This window comes from Balaenoptera acutorostrata, chromosome 8, assembly GCF_949987535.1.
Source record: "Balaenoptera acutorostrata chromosome 8, mBalAcu1.1, whole genome shotgun sequence".
In the NCBI taxonomy this organism is placed as follows: Eukaryota; Metazoa; Chordata; class Mammalia; order Artiodactyla; family Balaenopteridae; genus Balaenoptera; species Balaenoptera acutorostrata.
The window spans coordinates 56,531,642-56,546,700 of NC_080071.1; the positions used below are offsets into that span (position 1 = coordinate 56,531,642).

The 15,059-nt window shown below is 40.3% G+C and overlaps 1 protein-coding gene across 1 annotated transcript in view; it reads right to left on the minus strand.

The window, feature by feature from the left end:
• The window catches only part of RFTN2 (raftlin family member 2), a 65,000-nt gene that overhangs the window by 33,038 nt on the left and 16,903 nt on the right, over positions 1-15,059 (minus strand). The window contains exons 4-5 of the mRNA XM_007190470.2: positions 11,085-11,364; positions 8,335-8,538 (exon numbers count right to left, since the gene is read on the minus strand). Coding sequence (XP_007190532.2) covers positions 8,335-8,538; positions 11,085-11,364 — 484 coding nt within the window. The remainder of the gene's footprint in view (positions 1-8,334; positions 8,539-11,084; positions 11,365-15,059) is intronic.

Here is a 15,059-nt window from a genome sequence, read left to right on the forward strand (position 1 = left end):
TGGTTTCTGATCTATATGTTGTACGCATGTTAATTATACTATTAAGAGAAACAACATCAAAAATATTAATCCTTGAAACTACAGGTGTGATATTAAAACCAAGGTGACGTAAGATTATTTTAAAAAATATAAACACAGAACAATTCTTTGCTTCAATGATGCTTAAAAAAAAAAAAAAAAAAGAATGGTAACAGGAAGATCCTAAACAGAAGTCATTGTCAAAAGAATTCCTGCTGGGAAGGAAGTTTTAAGGGAGGGCCTCTCTGACATTTTTTTGAATAGTTGACAAAAACCAGCTGGCCAAAACTAAACTGATTTTATGGAAGTTCTTTTGTCTCCTATTTTGCAATAGGAGACAATTTCCCATGGTCATGTGCTGGTTAAACATTCTGGTTTCATACAGCATAAGGTCACATCAAAGTTTCCCTTGTTGACAGTTAACTAAACAATAAACCTACAAAGTTTGCAAAAGATCTATTAAGCTTAAAGATAAAAAAGACAAAAATAATTTAAATGTAATTTTTAGTTTTCATTTTTATTAATGGGCTATAGGCTTTAAGAGAAAATCACTCTTATTAGTATTTTTACATCAGTTACAGTTAGGGCAGAATATCATGAAGAATTTACATTATTCAGAGTAGTCCCCAACAACCCAGTAAAGTTTAATTGACTTGTTGGAATTGTTTTTCTAATTACAGTATATGTTCCACTTCTTTTAATGTACTTGTCTACTGTCATACCAAAGTGACCAGTGGAACTAAATCTGTTTTTGGTTGTAAGTTTAGAGCATCACAAGACCATCTTTAAAATTGTATATTTGGGGCTTCCCTGGTGGTGCAGTGGTTGAAAGTCTGCCTGCCAGTGCAGGGGACACAGGTTTGATCCCTGGTCCAGGAAGATCCCACATGCCGCGGAGCAACTCAGCCCGAGAGCCACAACTACTGAGCCCGCCTGCCACAACTACTGAAGCCCGTGCACTCTAGGGCCCATGTGCCGCAACTACTGAGCCCGCGTGCTGCAACTACTGAAGCCCGCAAGCCTAGAGCCCGCGCTCTGCAACAAGAGAAGCCACTGCAATGAGAAGCCCATGCATCGCAAGGAAGAGTAGCCCCCGCTCTTCTGTAACTAAAAGAAAGCCTGTGCGCAGCAATGATGACCCAACGTGGCCAAAAATAAATACATAAATAAATAAATTTATTTAAAAAAATGTATATTTGCCTCAAGTCCTTTTTTAGAATGGGGGTATGAACTTTAAAAATAATTATATACTGTGATAATTATGTAATTAATTGTAATCTGCTTCTTATTCACTTTAGGATTATATAATTGGAGAACTATGGGTTTTGTGGCTTTGTGTTTTTCTTGTTCTCGGTATTGAGAGTTCCTAGTACTTCTAAACTTCTTTTGGTTTAAAAGAATAAAAGTATGGTAGACTCATACACTGCAATACTACCAAGAATAAAAAAGAAAGACTCACTGGTATGCAACAACACGGATGAATTTCAGAGATATTATGTTGAACAAAAGAAGTGAGACGAGAAAGAATACATACTGTATATTTCAACTTACATGAAGTTCAAAAACAGGCAAAATTAATCTATGGTGCTGGAAGTCAGAATAGTGCTTATCTCTGCGTGGGAGGGTATTGATTGGGAAGGGCCATGAGGAGGCCTTCTGGGATTTTGGAAATGTCTGTATCTTTTTTGATTTTTTTTCTCATTTTTTCCAGTTTTTTTGAGATATAATTGACATACAAAGAAATGTTCTGTATCTTGAACATTTGTGTTCTATTCTGCGGTACACATAAGATTAATGCACCTTACTATATGTATCTTATACTTCAGTTAAAAACAAAAGACCTGCCTTCTCACTTTAGAGTTCCCCAGGTTCCCTGGCTAGCTTTCTTAGGGACCATGCCAGTCCTTAGAGCCACAGAAGAATGATACTTCCACAGGAGAGAGTATTTCTCTCTTGAGAAATTCTCCCTAACAGAAGTGGCAGCTAGGGAGGGTGGCAGGGAAGGCCTTGGGGCGGGGAGGGGTGACCATTTGGGTGTTTGGTGTGTTAAATCTTCCAGGTATTGGGGTGAGGTGATAATTCTGAACAATTACTTAATAACTGTCCAGAACTGTTATCTCTTTATTTATTTATTTTAAAAGATTTGTTTATTTATATTTGGCTGCGTTGGATCTCTGTTACTGCGCTGGCTTTCTCTAGTTGCAGCGAGTGGAGGCTTCTCATTGCGGTGGCTTATCTTGTTGCGGAGCACGGGCTCTAGGCACGTGGGCTTCAGTAGTTGTGGAATGCGGGCTCAGTAGTTGTGGCACACAGGCTTTGTTGCTCCATGGCATGTGGGATCTTCCCGGACCAGGGCTCAAACCCGTGTCCCCTGCACCGGCAGGCGGATTCTTAACCACTGCGCCACCAGGGAAGTCCCGTGAACTGAGTCATCTCTTAACATCACTTATCTCAGAGCTTCCCACCTTGTGTGCCTTGGCCCACTGGTGTGCTTAGAAGGGGTACAGGTGTGCTAAGGCACAGGGCGCCCCCTCCTGTCCAGAGCAGCCTTTCCGCTTGTACCCGTGTGCCCTACAATTTTACCATTTTCTATGTGTGCATAATATGAAAAAGTTACAAAGCATTGGTCTGACCCACTGCTTCTCAATTTTTTTTTTTTTTGGCCAAATACCATCAATAGCAAAGGAAAGTACACTTGTATCACTGAAGGATGGTCTCCAGGTACAGTTTGAAGTGACTTGTGGCAAAGCATACCTTTTCTTTAAAGTCTAATGTTATATCTTAAAAACCCATGCAAATTTTGCATTCTATTCAAATATGTTCATATGACGTGAAAAAGCAATGTTTTCTCTTCTGCTTTCCCCTACCCACAATCTTAAAGGAATATTGATACTCTAGGAAGAGGTTTATCCTGTGAAGTTGTGTACTCCCTGGCACAAAGCTGCATACCCCTAGGGTACTTTGACCCTGGTTTGCGAAGCACAAGCTTAAAGAATTTCCAGGGAATGGTTTACTTGTCTGGAAATGTGATCTTACACATTCATTTCAGCTAGATGTGACATTGACATTTCTGTAAATGTGAGGAAATGTAACATTCCATTTTAGTATTTGGAGCCAAGTGTCATTTTTGGCATTAAACTGCCCAGAGGGTGGGCCTGGGACCACGTCTGAGAAGTGGAGGGCAGGCACATATGGGAACTCCCGTTCTGTATCTCTTTTACAAGCATTCTGTCTCCAGAATGCATCTCAGCCTGTTTACTGCTGCCCATCCACCATCATCTCTCTGGATCACTGCAACAGCCTCTTAGCAGCCTCCCCACTTCCATGCTTGCCCTCCATGATCCGTTTCCAAAAGTAAGTTATTTTTTAAATGTAGGTCAGGTCATAACTCCCTCCTTAAATCTTCAGCGAATGACTTGGAATAAAAATCCTGGCAGGATGGCAAGTTGGTTAAGGGTACACACTCCACCTACCTCCTACCCCTTCTAGCTGCTTGAACATGAGCACATTATTTAAAATCTCTGTGCCTCAGTTTCTTCATCTGTAGAAGGGGAACAATCATACCTACCCCATAGGGTTGCTGCGGGGATTAAATGAGTGAATAAATGTGAAGTGCTTAGAACAATGCTGGCATAGAGTAAGTACAAATACGTGTTAGTGCCTGTTGCATCATTTATATTGTTAAGATCTAGGCGGCGTGGCTACTGCTCACCTCTCCTACTTTGTCGGGAGCCCTTCTCTCTTGTACACCCGGCACCAGCGACACAGACCCTTCCTTTCCCAGGTCCTCTCTCCCATCCTAGGTTTTTGTACATTTGGGGGCGTTTCCTCTGGCTCCTGAACACCAGCCTTCTCCAGGCTTCCAGTCTCAGTGTGATTGTTACCCTGTCAGAAGGGACCTCATGACCACCCATCTAAGCTGGTTCTTCCCTGTTACTCTCATTACAATATCCTGCTGGGTAACATCACACACTATTCTCAATTTTGAAATTAGGTATATATGTTTTGATGCCCATTACAGCCTGATGCCACGTGGCTTTTTTTTTTTTTTTTTTTTTTTTGGCCTTGCCCTGCGCTGCCTGCAGGATCTTAGTTCCCCAACCAGGGACCAAACCCATACCCTCTGCAGAGGAAGCGTGGAGTCTTAACCACTGGACTGCCAGGGAAGTCCCGTGGCTAGCTTTTTGAGAGGAGGGAAGATGTCCATTTTGCTCATCAGTGTAAACCCCTCATGCCTGGCCTAGGACCTGGCATATACATATATGTGAAATGAACACATACATGTTCCAGTTCCAACTGCTCATTCTGATACATCTCATCTCCCCCGCCAACTCCACACAAGCATTTTTATAGGAGTGAAGAGATTGAAATGAATATCAATTGAAGTCTGAAAAGAATTCACAAAAAATGAAAATGTAGCCTTCAGATGTGGGTATACTAAAGGTGGGAAGAGGCTGTGCTCTGAGGGTGATGGGGGCATTGGTAGGCTAGTGAAGTGTGAGAACCTCAAGGGTTGTGTGTGTATGTGTGTTTTGTATCACCGGGCAAAGTTGCTTATCTCATCCCTGTCAGCTGCCCCCCTGGATCTCTATATGTTCTGGTAGAATAAAGTGTTTTGTCTTTGTTGGCTCAATTGGGTAAGCCTCTTGTAGCCTCCCCTGGGTTCATTTGGAGCTTTTTGTAAGTGTGCAGAGAATCCAGCTGCAGACCAGTTTGGTGAAGGCCGGGCAGTGCTGGAGAAGGTCAGGAACAGGAGGCCACTACAGTGAGAACTCTCAGGCCATACGAACAGCAAGAGGGTCCCTGGGTGCCTCTGCCTATGGGACTTTTCAAAGCAGAAAAGGCTTTGGAAGTGGGTGGGAAAGGGCACTGAAGAGGAATTTCACAAACCTTACAACTTTTCCACCATGACTTTCCTGAAGGAGAAAACTTTTTAAAGTTTTTTTTCCCCCTCTGTCTCTGGAGAATTTTATAAAGTGAGATTTATAGAATGAGATTTGTGGAGTAATATATTTAAATTTCTGAGCAATGTTTGGTTTTGTACTTCTATTCCTCATGGTGGGCTGACTTCTGACAATATTTTGGAAGAGGATGGAAGCAAGACAAAACAAAATATGCATTGTCCCCTATGTGCTTTAGATGTCAGGCATCAGATATCCCAGAACAAAGCGACCAATTCAGCCCTGCTTCCTCTGACTTGCTTCTCACAGTGACACAGGCATTGGTCACAATTTCCCCTCCACAGCTTCCCTGTATACTCCCAGGAAAGTCCCGAGTGACACACCCAATTGCCAGACCTTACAGACCGTGGCTCGTGGCTTGTTGGGGCTTCGCAAGGCCTGCAATGCAAAACGTCTAATGAGACATTCCAGAGCTGCTGAGAGGGAAAGACTTTCCCCCGGGCTCTCTAAATAGCTTCTGAGGCTTTAAGAACAAAAGCCCTACAGAGCCTCTGGCTGGCAACTGCTGTGGCTAATTTTATTTTCATCATCAGGCAAAGCCCAAGGCAGGGATGCCTGAAAGACACTGTGAAAGGAGGATTTTTTGTCTTTCCTTCAGCAGTTAGTCACAATCCAAAATTTGGAATGGATTTTTTTTTTTTTTTCTGCCGTGCCTCGAAGCTTGTGAGATCCTAATTCCCTTACCAGGGATTGAACCTGGGCCCACGGCAGTGAAAGCGCGGAGTCCTAAGCACTGGACCGCCAGGAGATCACCGCCCCGCCCCCCCCCCACCTTTCTTTTGAACGGCTCTAACTCAGACTCTTTGGAGCGAAGAGAAAGAGATGGGGCGGGAGGGAATATATGAAGCATAAACTGACCTTCAAATAGATGATTCATACTAAAAGTACTGTAGGGGCTTCCCTGGTGGCGCAGTGGTTAAGAATCCGCCTGCCAGTGCAGGGGACACAGGTTCGAACCCTAGTCTGGGAAGATCCCACATGCCGCGGAGCAACTAAGCCCGAGAGCCACAACTACTGTGTGCTGCAACTATTGAAGCCCACATGCCTAGAGCCCATGCTCCGCAACAAGAGAAGCCGCTGCTATAAGAAGTCCGAGCACTGCAACAAAGAGTAGCCCCTGCTCGCTGCAACTAGAGAAAGCCTGCGTGCAGCAATGAAGACCCAACATAGCCCAAAATAAATAAAAGTTAATTAAAAAGAAATGGAAAACCTGCTAAAAAAAAACCAGAAAAAGTACTGTAAGTGCATCTAGCAAGTGGCGGGAGAAAAGACCAACTCCAGAAAATGAACTCTGACAGTGGGCAAGGCACGTGGGAGTTACTTTGTATGTACTATATCTTTTTTTTTTTTTGTACGTACTATATCTTATTAAATTCTCACAACAGTTAGTAGGAGTGTTTTTATCCCCCTTTTAGGAAACTGAGGCTCAATGAGCTCAACTAACTTCCCCAGGTCACACAGCTCTAAGTAGAGGACACAGGATTTAAATCCTTGTCTGTCTGATGCTAACGTCCATGCACTTCATATCAGGTCTGGCTGGTTCCATAAAAGATCAACTTGGAAGAAGTTTCCAGTAACCAAAAATACAAATAAATATTTATTGAGCACTTGCTAAGTGCCAAGCACTATGCAAGGTGATATATTTTGGGGTGCTCCAATGAGCTAGATCCTTACTCTTGGTTGCTACTTAAAGAGACCTATTGGAACATGACTCGATAATTTAAAATAATCATCCAAAGTCTTTAGTTGTATTAGTTAAGGTATCACTAGGCTGATTTAATAATAATAGGGTTTATTGAGATCTCATTTTATTTGCTTGTTCATTCCTTCCTCTAACCCTGAGTCATGGTCCCTAACTATCCTGATTTTCATAACCCCCATCCTTCCTAATGCATTTTTCCAGTCTCCTTACTATCTTTGTTCTTTTTTTTTTAGCACTAATCTCTTTTATTTTTTAAAAATAAATTTATTTATTTTTGGCTGTGTTGGGTCTTCGTTGCTGTGTGCAGGCTTTCTCTAGTTGCGGGGAGCAGGGACTATTCTTCATTGAGGTGTACAGGCTTCTCATTGCGGTGGCTTCTCTTGTTGCGGAGCACAGGCTCTAGGTGCGCGGGCTTCAGTAGTTTTGGCACACAGGCTCAGTAGTTGTGGCTCGCGGGCTCTAGAGCGCAGGCTCAGTAGTTGTGGTGCACAGGTTTAGTTGCTCTGCGGCATGTGGGATCTTCCCAGACCAGGGATCGAACCTGTGTCCCGTGCATTAGCAGGTGGATTCTTAACCACTGCACCACCAGGGAAGTCCCAGCACTAATCTCTTTTATTTATTTATTTTTTAAAATAAATAAATTTATTTATTTATTTATTTTGGGCTGCATTGGGTCTTCGTTACTGCACACGGGCTTTCTCTAGTTGTGGCGAGCAGGGGCTACTCTTTGTTGTGGTGTGTGGGCTTGTCATTGCGGTGGCTTCTCTTGTTGCGGAGCACGGGCTCTAGGCGTGTGGGCTTCAGTAGTTGTGGCACGTGGGCTCAGTAGTTGTGGCTCATGGGCTGTAGAGCACAGGCTCAGTAGCTGTGGCGCACAGGCTTAGTTGCTCCGCAGCATGTGGGATCTTCCCGGACCAGGGCTCGAACCTGTGTCCCCTGCATTGGCAGGTGCATTCTTAACCACTGTGCCACCAGGGAAGTCCCAGCACTAATCTCTTTTAAAAAACACTTTCTTTAGAAATAATTTTTGGAAAGATTTATTTGTTTTTATGATAGACATGAATGATTACATATCCCATTATAGCTAAAAGAAGAAGGTTAGATAAAGATGAAGGATAAGGGGAAGGCATAAATAAATATAGGTCAATATAATTTTCTGAACCAAAGTTTATTTTTCTATACGAGTTTTCGAATAAGTCGGGTTTAGACTGGAGGACATGGTAGGTAGTCTCCAAAATTGGGCTAATGTAATAAATTTGGATAGTAATTGTCAAATGTCATCATAAACCTCCTGATTGGGCTGCTGTAGTACATCTTATTTGGAAAATCCTAGTAATTGATCACACAGTGGTTTGTCCATTTCTGATAGTCACAACCCAACAGCAAACATCACATTATAATAGTACCACACAGGATGTTTAAGCTTCTAAATTAAAGCTACAGAGTTGTGTAATAATTAGAATCTATTTTCTTAGGACTAATATCTGTCCTTTTAACTTGCTGTATAAGAAATAAATAAGTAAATAAAATAAAATTCAAAAACAATAATATCTGTTCTTTTAGCCATTGAACTTGAGAGGCAAAAACATTTCCACCAACTCTGACACAAGGTCAAATTCTTTAGATATCAACATATCATAATATAAAACTTACCTTTAGATGTTTCCCAGCATACAAAAGAATCGATTAAAGACAAGCCTTGTTTATAATAAAATGTAGTTAACTCCAGCCAATCGGCATCAAGTGTACTAATGACAGAGCCTTTTCTTGTTACTTTCATTGACAGGATGCCTTCCTGATAGGTCCAGCAGGTTGATTCATCCTCAAAATCATTGAAGACTGTATACAACTTGTTATCTGAGGATAGGTGTTCAGAAGCAAGAAAAAAGGGGAAAACTATAATTTTATTGAAAAGATTCCTAAAATCTTTTTTTTAAAATTAATCATGAGCTATTTCAAGCACACAAACAAGCATAGAGAATAATAAAATTATCCACCACTCAGCTTTATCAAATGTTAACATTGGGCCAGGTTTGCTTCAGATTTTTTTCAAGGAAATGAGAAATGGATGTACTTGAGGCTCAAGATGTATCTCCCCTAATCCTGTTCTCCAGAAATAGCTACTGTAATGAATTTGGTGTTTATTATTCTCATGCAAGTTCTTTTATTCTTTTAATACACATTTCTTTACACATAAATGATGTTTTGCAGTTTAAAAACAATGTTTTTCAGTTTAAAAAGTTTTAAAAAAATGGTATTATACTGTATGTATCAATCTATAAGTTGATTTTCTTCAACATTATGCTTTTGAAGTGTATTTAATACATATAGATCTTATTCATTTAGTTTAGATGCTATATAGCATTCCAGTTTACTTTTCTCCTGTTGATGGACATATACATTATTTCTGAATTTTTGTTATTACAAACATTATTCATTCCTTGGACGCATATGTGAGAGTGACTCTAGAATGCATACTTAGACATGGAACTGCTGGATCATATACTTTACAAGTTAGCAAATTCTTAACTTGGGGGTCTATGGACCCACATTTATGGTTGTGTTTTAGGAAGTCTAACACCACTGTGTCACAGAGTGTTAGGGGTATGTGTGTTATGTGTGTTTTTCTGGGTGAGTCTCCATGGATTTCACCAGACTCTTCAAGAGATCTTTTGTTGGTCTCCCCCCAGCCCCCATCACTATCGCTCTCACTCCCAGCCCCCAGCACCAAAAGTTAAGAACCAACCACTGCCATAGAAAAGTTATCAAAAAGTATAGGGTTTTAAAATAAACAGATAGCAGAATCTAAAGACTGATAATTAAATTAAGTAGCATACTGGATTTGAAACTTAAAAGACTTGGAACAGACACCTGATCTAATCAAAGTTAGGATGGGAACCAGCAGGAGTTTAAAGGTAGCTGTGGGTGGAATATAGTGGGTAGCTCTCTGGCCACAACTCCAACAGCTCTTACATTCCTAAATTCACATTCCTAAATTTTGCACATTGCAGGAAAAACAGGGTGGTCGTTAGCTAGGGAACTGGTAAAAAAAATGGGAGGGTGTTGGTGGTGGTGAGGTGGTGAGATGATGAGTTGGGAAATGCTCTGGGTCCTTTCTTAAGGAGGCTGTGTTGACCGTGGTCCAATGGGTCTCTGCCATGCATGAATATTGAGCAATCTCACTACAACCCAGAAAGCCGATGCCACCAGTGTGTGTGGCCTTAGCACCAACACTGATCAAAGGATCAGTTAATAGTAGTTAACTTAATAAAGAGTCTATTCTGTGCCAGGCACTGGGCTAAGCACTTTGTAGACATCTCATGTCTACTTCTCACAACAACACCCTTTCTATTAAAGACACTGAGGCAGTCTGGCTGCAGACTCTTAACTCTAAGGTGTACATAGTCTTTGATTTTCTTTATTAGTGCTTTTTAAAGCGTGCCCGTAAACGTATCAGAAAACTTAGAGCAGTCTGAAATACATTAAAAAATACTCTCAACTTCTTGGAAGACTTGCTAGCTGCAAAGAAGAATAAAATTATTGTTTAAAGTTATTAAAGAATGCAGGCACAGGCTTCCCTGGCGGCGCATTGGTTAAGAATCTACCTGTCAATATGGGGGACGTGGGGTTTGAGCCCTGGTCCGGGAGGATCCCATGTGCCGCAGAGCAGCTAGGCCCATGCGCCACAACTACTGAGGCTGTGCTCTAGAGCCCGCAAGCCACAACTACTGAAGCCCGCGTGGCTAGACCCCGTGCTCTGCAACGGGAGAAGCCACTGCAATGAGAGGCCCGCACGCCGCAGCGAGGAGTGGCCCCTTTTCGCCGCAACTGGAGAGGGCTCGCGTGCAGCAACGAAGACCCAATGCAGCCAAAAATAAATTAAAAAAAAAAAAAGAATGCAGGCACTATTGTTATATTAATTGTTTCATCATGATGTGCATTTTAATATTCTAACTGGTGATCAAAGAAAGCCAATTAACTTCAAAGGTGAGAAGCACCCATGAAATGGGAAAGGCCAAAACTAAAATTCTCACACACTGTTTATAGGGAGAAACATAAATCAGAACAGCTTTCTTTACAGAATCAGTTTTTTGGTATACATGCACAGCCTCCATTTTACAGAGGAGTTGGTGTATGACTAAATGGGAACCAATTTTCAACACAAAGTTTCGTTATGTGGATGGTGGTGTATGACCATGCTAGGGATAACTGTTTGGAAAACTGCCCTACCTTATTCCAGGTGTAATAATTTAAAAAAATCAAGACAAGTTTATACTAGTTTTTTCATCTTTATAATCATTAGAGATTTAATTTGCCTCATATTTGTTAAAAAACCCTCAAAAACATACTTTTGCTAAATTTAAACTAATATACACCCTATTTCTACTCATCTTGTCTGTTACCTTCTCCCTTTCTTGATTTAGAGAAACTGGGGCTGCCATCTCGTTCCATTTGACACTGTCCGCTTTCATGATGTAGTTCTTCCTCAATTCCACTTTCAGATGATTGCCCACTTAATGTTCCTTCATTCCAAATTTTACAGTTTTCCTCTGAACTGTGTCTCACATGTAGTGCTGATTCTGTATCTCCATCATGGTTGGTTCCATTGCAGAATTTAAGTGGTGGACAGTGCTGTGATATGAATCCAACAAATTTCATTCCTCTTTTAGCACCTCCATTAATCTGAGGTTTAAAAAGACATGGTAGAACAAAACGTAAACTTCATTTGCATTAATTGGTTTATCAATTAACCTGCAGGCTTATTAAGGAAATCCATTAGAAAAGGAGTAAATCGACCAGTAAAGACCCATTCATAAACAAATTAATGACCTCTAATATAGCACCAATCCTAAGACCATGTCACACTATGTTTGTGGTTTCTTCAAACAGAACTGATACACTTTAGAAACTGTGAAAACAAGAATTATATTTTCGGGACTTCCCTGGTGGTCCAGTGGTGAAGACTCTGCACTCCCAATGCAGGTTTGATCCCTGGTTGGGGAACTAAGATCCCACATACTGCAACTAAGCCCGCATGTGCCGCAACTAGAGAAGCCTGCGCCGCAATGAAGAGCCCGCGTGCCCCAACCAAGACCCAGCACAGCCAAAATAAATAAATAAACAAACAAACAAATAAGTAAATTAATTACTTAATTTAAAAATTATATTTTCTCCAAGAGGTTACTATTTGGGAAGAACTAATAATTCCATAGCATGATTTTTGCAGCCCTGTTAACAATGGTTTCTCTAGTTGAAGCAAAATTTAAAACTATCCCAAGAAATCCTCAAAAATAACATTACTGACCTCTCCCTATTCCCCAGGGATGGGGGGCAGAGTTCTTGAGGCGCTAGGCTACTGTGTTCCCTCTTTGCCTGGCAAAGAAATAAAGCCATTCTTTCTTTCTCCTCCATAAAAAAAAAAAAAAATTACCAAATACATCTTAATAATAAAGAAGAGACATTAATTTAAAAGCAGAAAACACACAACCTTGTTTGCTTGTGTGTAAAGAAAACTGTTAAAAGACTAATTCTTGACAAATGCATACATATAATGCATAAGCCCAAATCAGAAGTTTCTGATTTGCTTATATCTTAGTACTATTATCTCCTTTCTGGGCCAAATACACATGATTAGATTCAGTCCTATCAGTTAAAGACTAGGGTTCAGAAGCACATGAAATAATGCCAGTGAAATAATTTGAGACCCTAAGAGTGGTTATTTTCATGCTCAACACTTTTCTCTTTCTCTGCTTTTGCATCATTTCTTTGTTCTTTTTGTGTCCACGTCTTTCTCCTGTGTTAAGCTGACGATTCTTTTGAGGGCAGGTACTATCTTACTCACTTTTATGTTGCAATGTTTTGTACCTATAGGTGCTGTATAAGTACTCGTTAAATAAGTTAAAATGAAGAAATAGCAACATCTTTTATACGGCCACTGTTTTAAACATTTTAAATGTTTTAAATTCACCTGGGAGGTGAAGAAAGAGTTATGATGGAGGTTGCAAGTGCAAACGTCTATAGTCAGAAATAAAATGGAATGAAAAAGGCCAGGAAGAAGCGGGGTGAAACCAGACAGCAATGGAGGCTGCTGTAACTTAGCTGAGACGGACAGAGGGTGTGGGTGTATGGAGCTAGGACAAACACTGCTGGCACAATATCATTTACTCCTATAAATTAACACATTAAGACTGTGACAGTGCAAGAAGCCTTAAAAATAACCATAAATTGTCCTTTATATCAGGTTTCCCGGGAGAGGAGAAGGAGGTGGTGAGGAGGCAGGTAGAAACCGGTAAATTTAATGTCAGTGCTTTCTCTAGGTCTTATTCGTTGATTTGGGTGAAAAATTGCAGAAGACTTTCTCTATTACTAAAAAGTTTTATCTGGAAAAGCTGGTATCATATAGTGTATTACTGTCTTTTCCGTTTTTTAAGTTGCAAGATTGATGTTTTTCATGTGATTTTTATTTTAAAATCCTGGGGAAAACACTTGTAAATCTAAATTTAAAAAAAGAGCAAACATTGACATAATGTTAAAATGGCTTAAAATCTAGCTGTTTAACAATCAACTCTTTATATAAGGCAGCCGTTCAAAAATAATATTTGGCACTCATCTATTGCTCTTGTTCATACACGGGGCAATGTTCAAATATTTCACGTGCTATTTTTCCTGAAGCTTTTCTCTTCATAAAATAACCCCATTACTTTAATTGCTGAAATAACAGTACTTTCCTGTTTAAATAGACCTTTGTGTCCAGGAAGTCAAATACAAAACAAATGCTCTCATGATGATCTATTAAGACTAAATTAGCAGTTAGATTTTTGTTTCTGGAGTGGATTTATTTCCAGAAAAAAAATTTTTTTTTCCCAGAATAGTAGTAGTAAATAGTATGTGTACCTTGTTTATAAAAATCTAGTGTCAAAGACTGTTCCTGAAAAACCTTATTGAATGGTGACTTTATATCTAAATGGGAAGTATCATTGGCAGCTCTAACTGGCTAAACACAAACCACAGATAATCTTACACACACGGTCATTTAAAGCTTGGGAAAAACAGAAACAGCGAACAAATTTCACAGTTTCTTATTTGACAGGAAATGCCTTAGGTTTTTGGCAGTATTCATTTAAATAAAAGCTAAGACTGGGGCTTCCCTGGTGGCACAGTGGTTGAGAATCTGCCTGCCAATGCAGGGCACACGGGTTCGAGCCCTGGTCTGGGAAGATCCCACATGCCGCGGAGCGATTAGGCCCGTGAGCCACAATTGCTGAGCCTGCGCGTCTGGAGCCTGTGCTTCGCAACAAGAGAGGCCGCGATAGTGAGAGGCCCGCGCACCGCGATGAAGAGTGGCCCCCACTTGCCCCAACTAGAGAAAGCCCTCGCACAGAAACGAAGACCAAACACAGCCATAAATAAATAAATAAATAAATAATTAAAAAAAAAAAAAAAAAAAAAAAAAAAAGCTAAGACTTACACATATGTCAATGCAACTAAAATTAAAAAAAACACCCAAACTTTCACCATCAAATCCTGTCAATTTAGAATACTTATGAATGTACAACTCTTTTTTTTTGGTTTTAATCAATATACATATAGTGTTCAATTTTTCATTTAAGGTTCAATTAAGTTATATTGAATAGACGTTTTTCTCTCAACAGTTAAGATAGTTGTCATGTTCAATGCCCATAAAATAGTCTATCATATTGATGGACCATTGCTTCCTTCTCAGTTTTCCACTTGTTGAGAATTTGGCCCCTATTCACTGTTGATTAAAATATCTTTGTATAAACATGATTTTTCCCTTTTCAATTAATTTCTTGGAATAGATTCCTAAAGAGGAAATTACTGGGTCACAAAATAAAACAAGATTTATGACTTTTATTGCCAAACTGGTATTCAGAAACGCTGTACTAATTTATTACAATGTCAATTGCATTGTATGTGAATGTATATGAATGTTTTCTTAAAGGTCTTTCCAACATTGAATTTAATATTTTCAATTTAATTTCTCAGTTAATACTGGTAAGTTATTACTTTTCAGTTTTTATTTACATTAAAAATTATTAGTTAGGTTGAACCTTTTGCCAAATGTCTCTTTATTATTTGTGTTTCCTTTCTGTCCATGGATTCTGTCTGTCCATTCAAGACTGAATATAGGGCTTCCCTGGTGGTGCAGTGGTTGAGAATCTGCCTGCCAATGCAGGGGACATGGGTTCGAGCCCTGGTCTGGGAAGATCCCACATGCTGCGGAGCAACTAGGCCCGTGAGCCACAACTACTGAGCCTGAGCGTCTGGAGCCTGTGCTCCACAAGAGAGGCCGTGATAGTGAGAGGCCCGCGCACCGCGATGAAGAGTGGCCCCCGCTTGCCACAACTAGAGAAAGC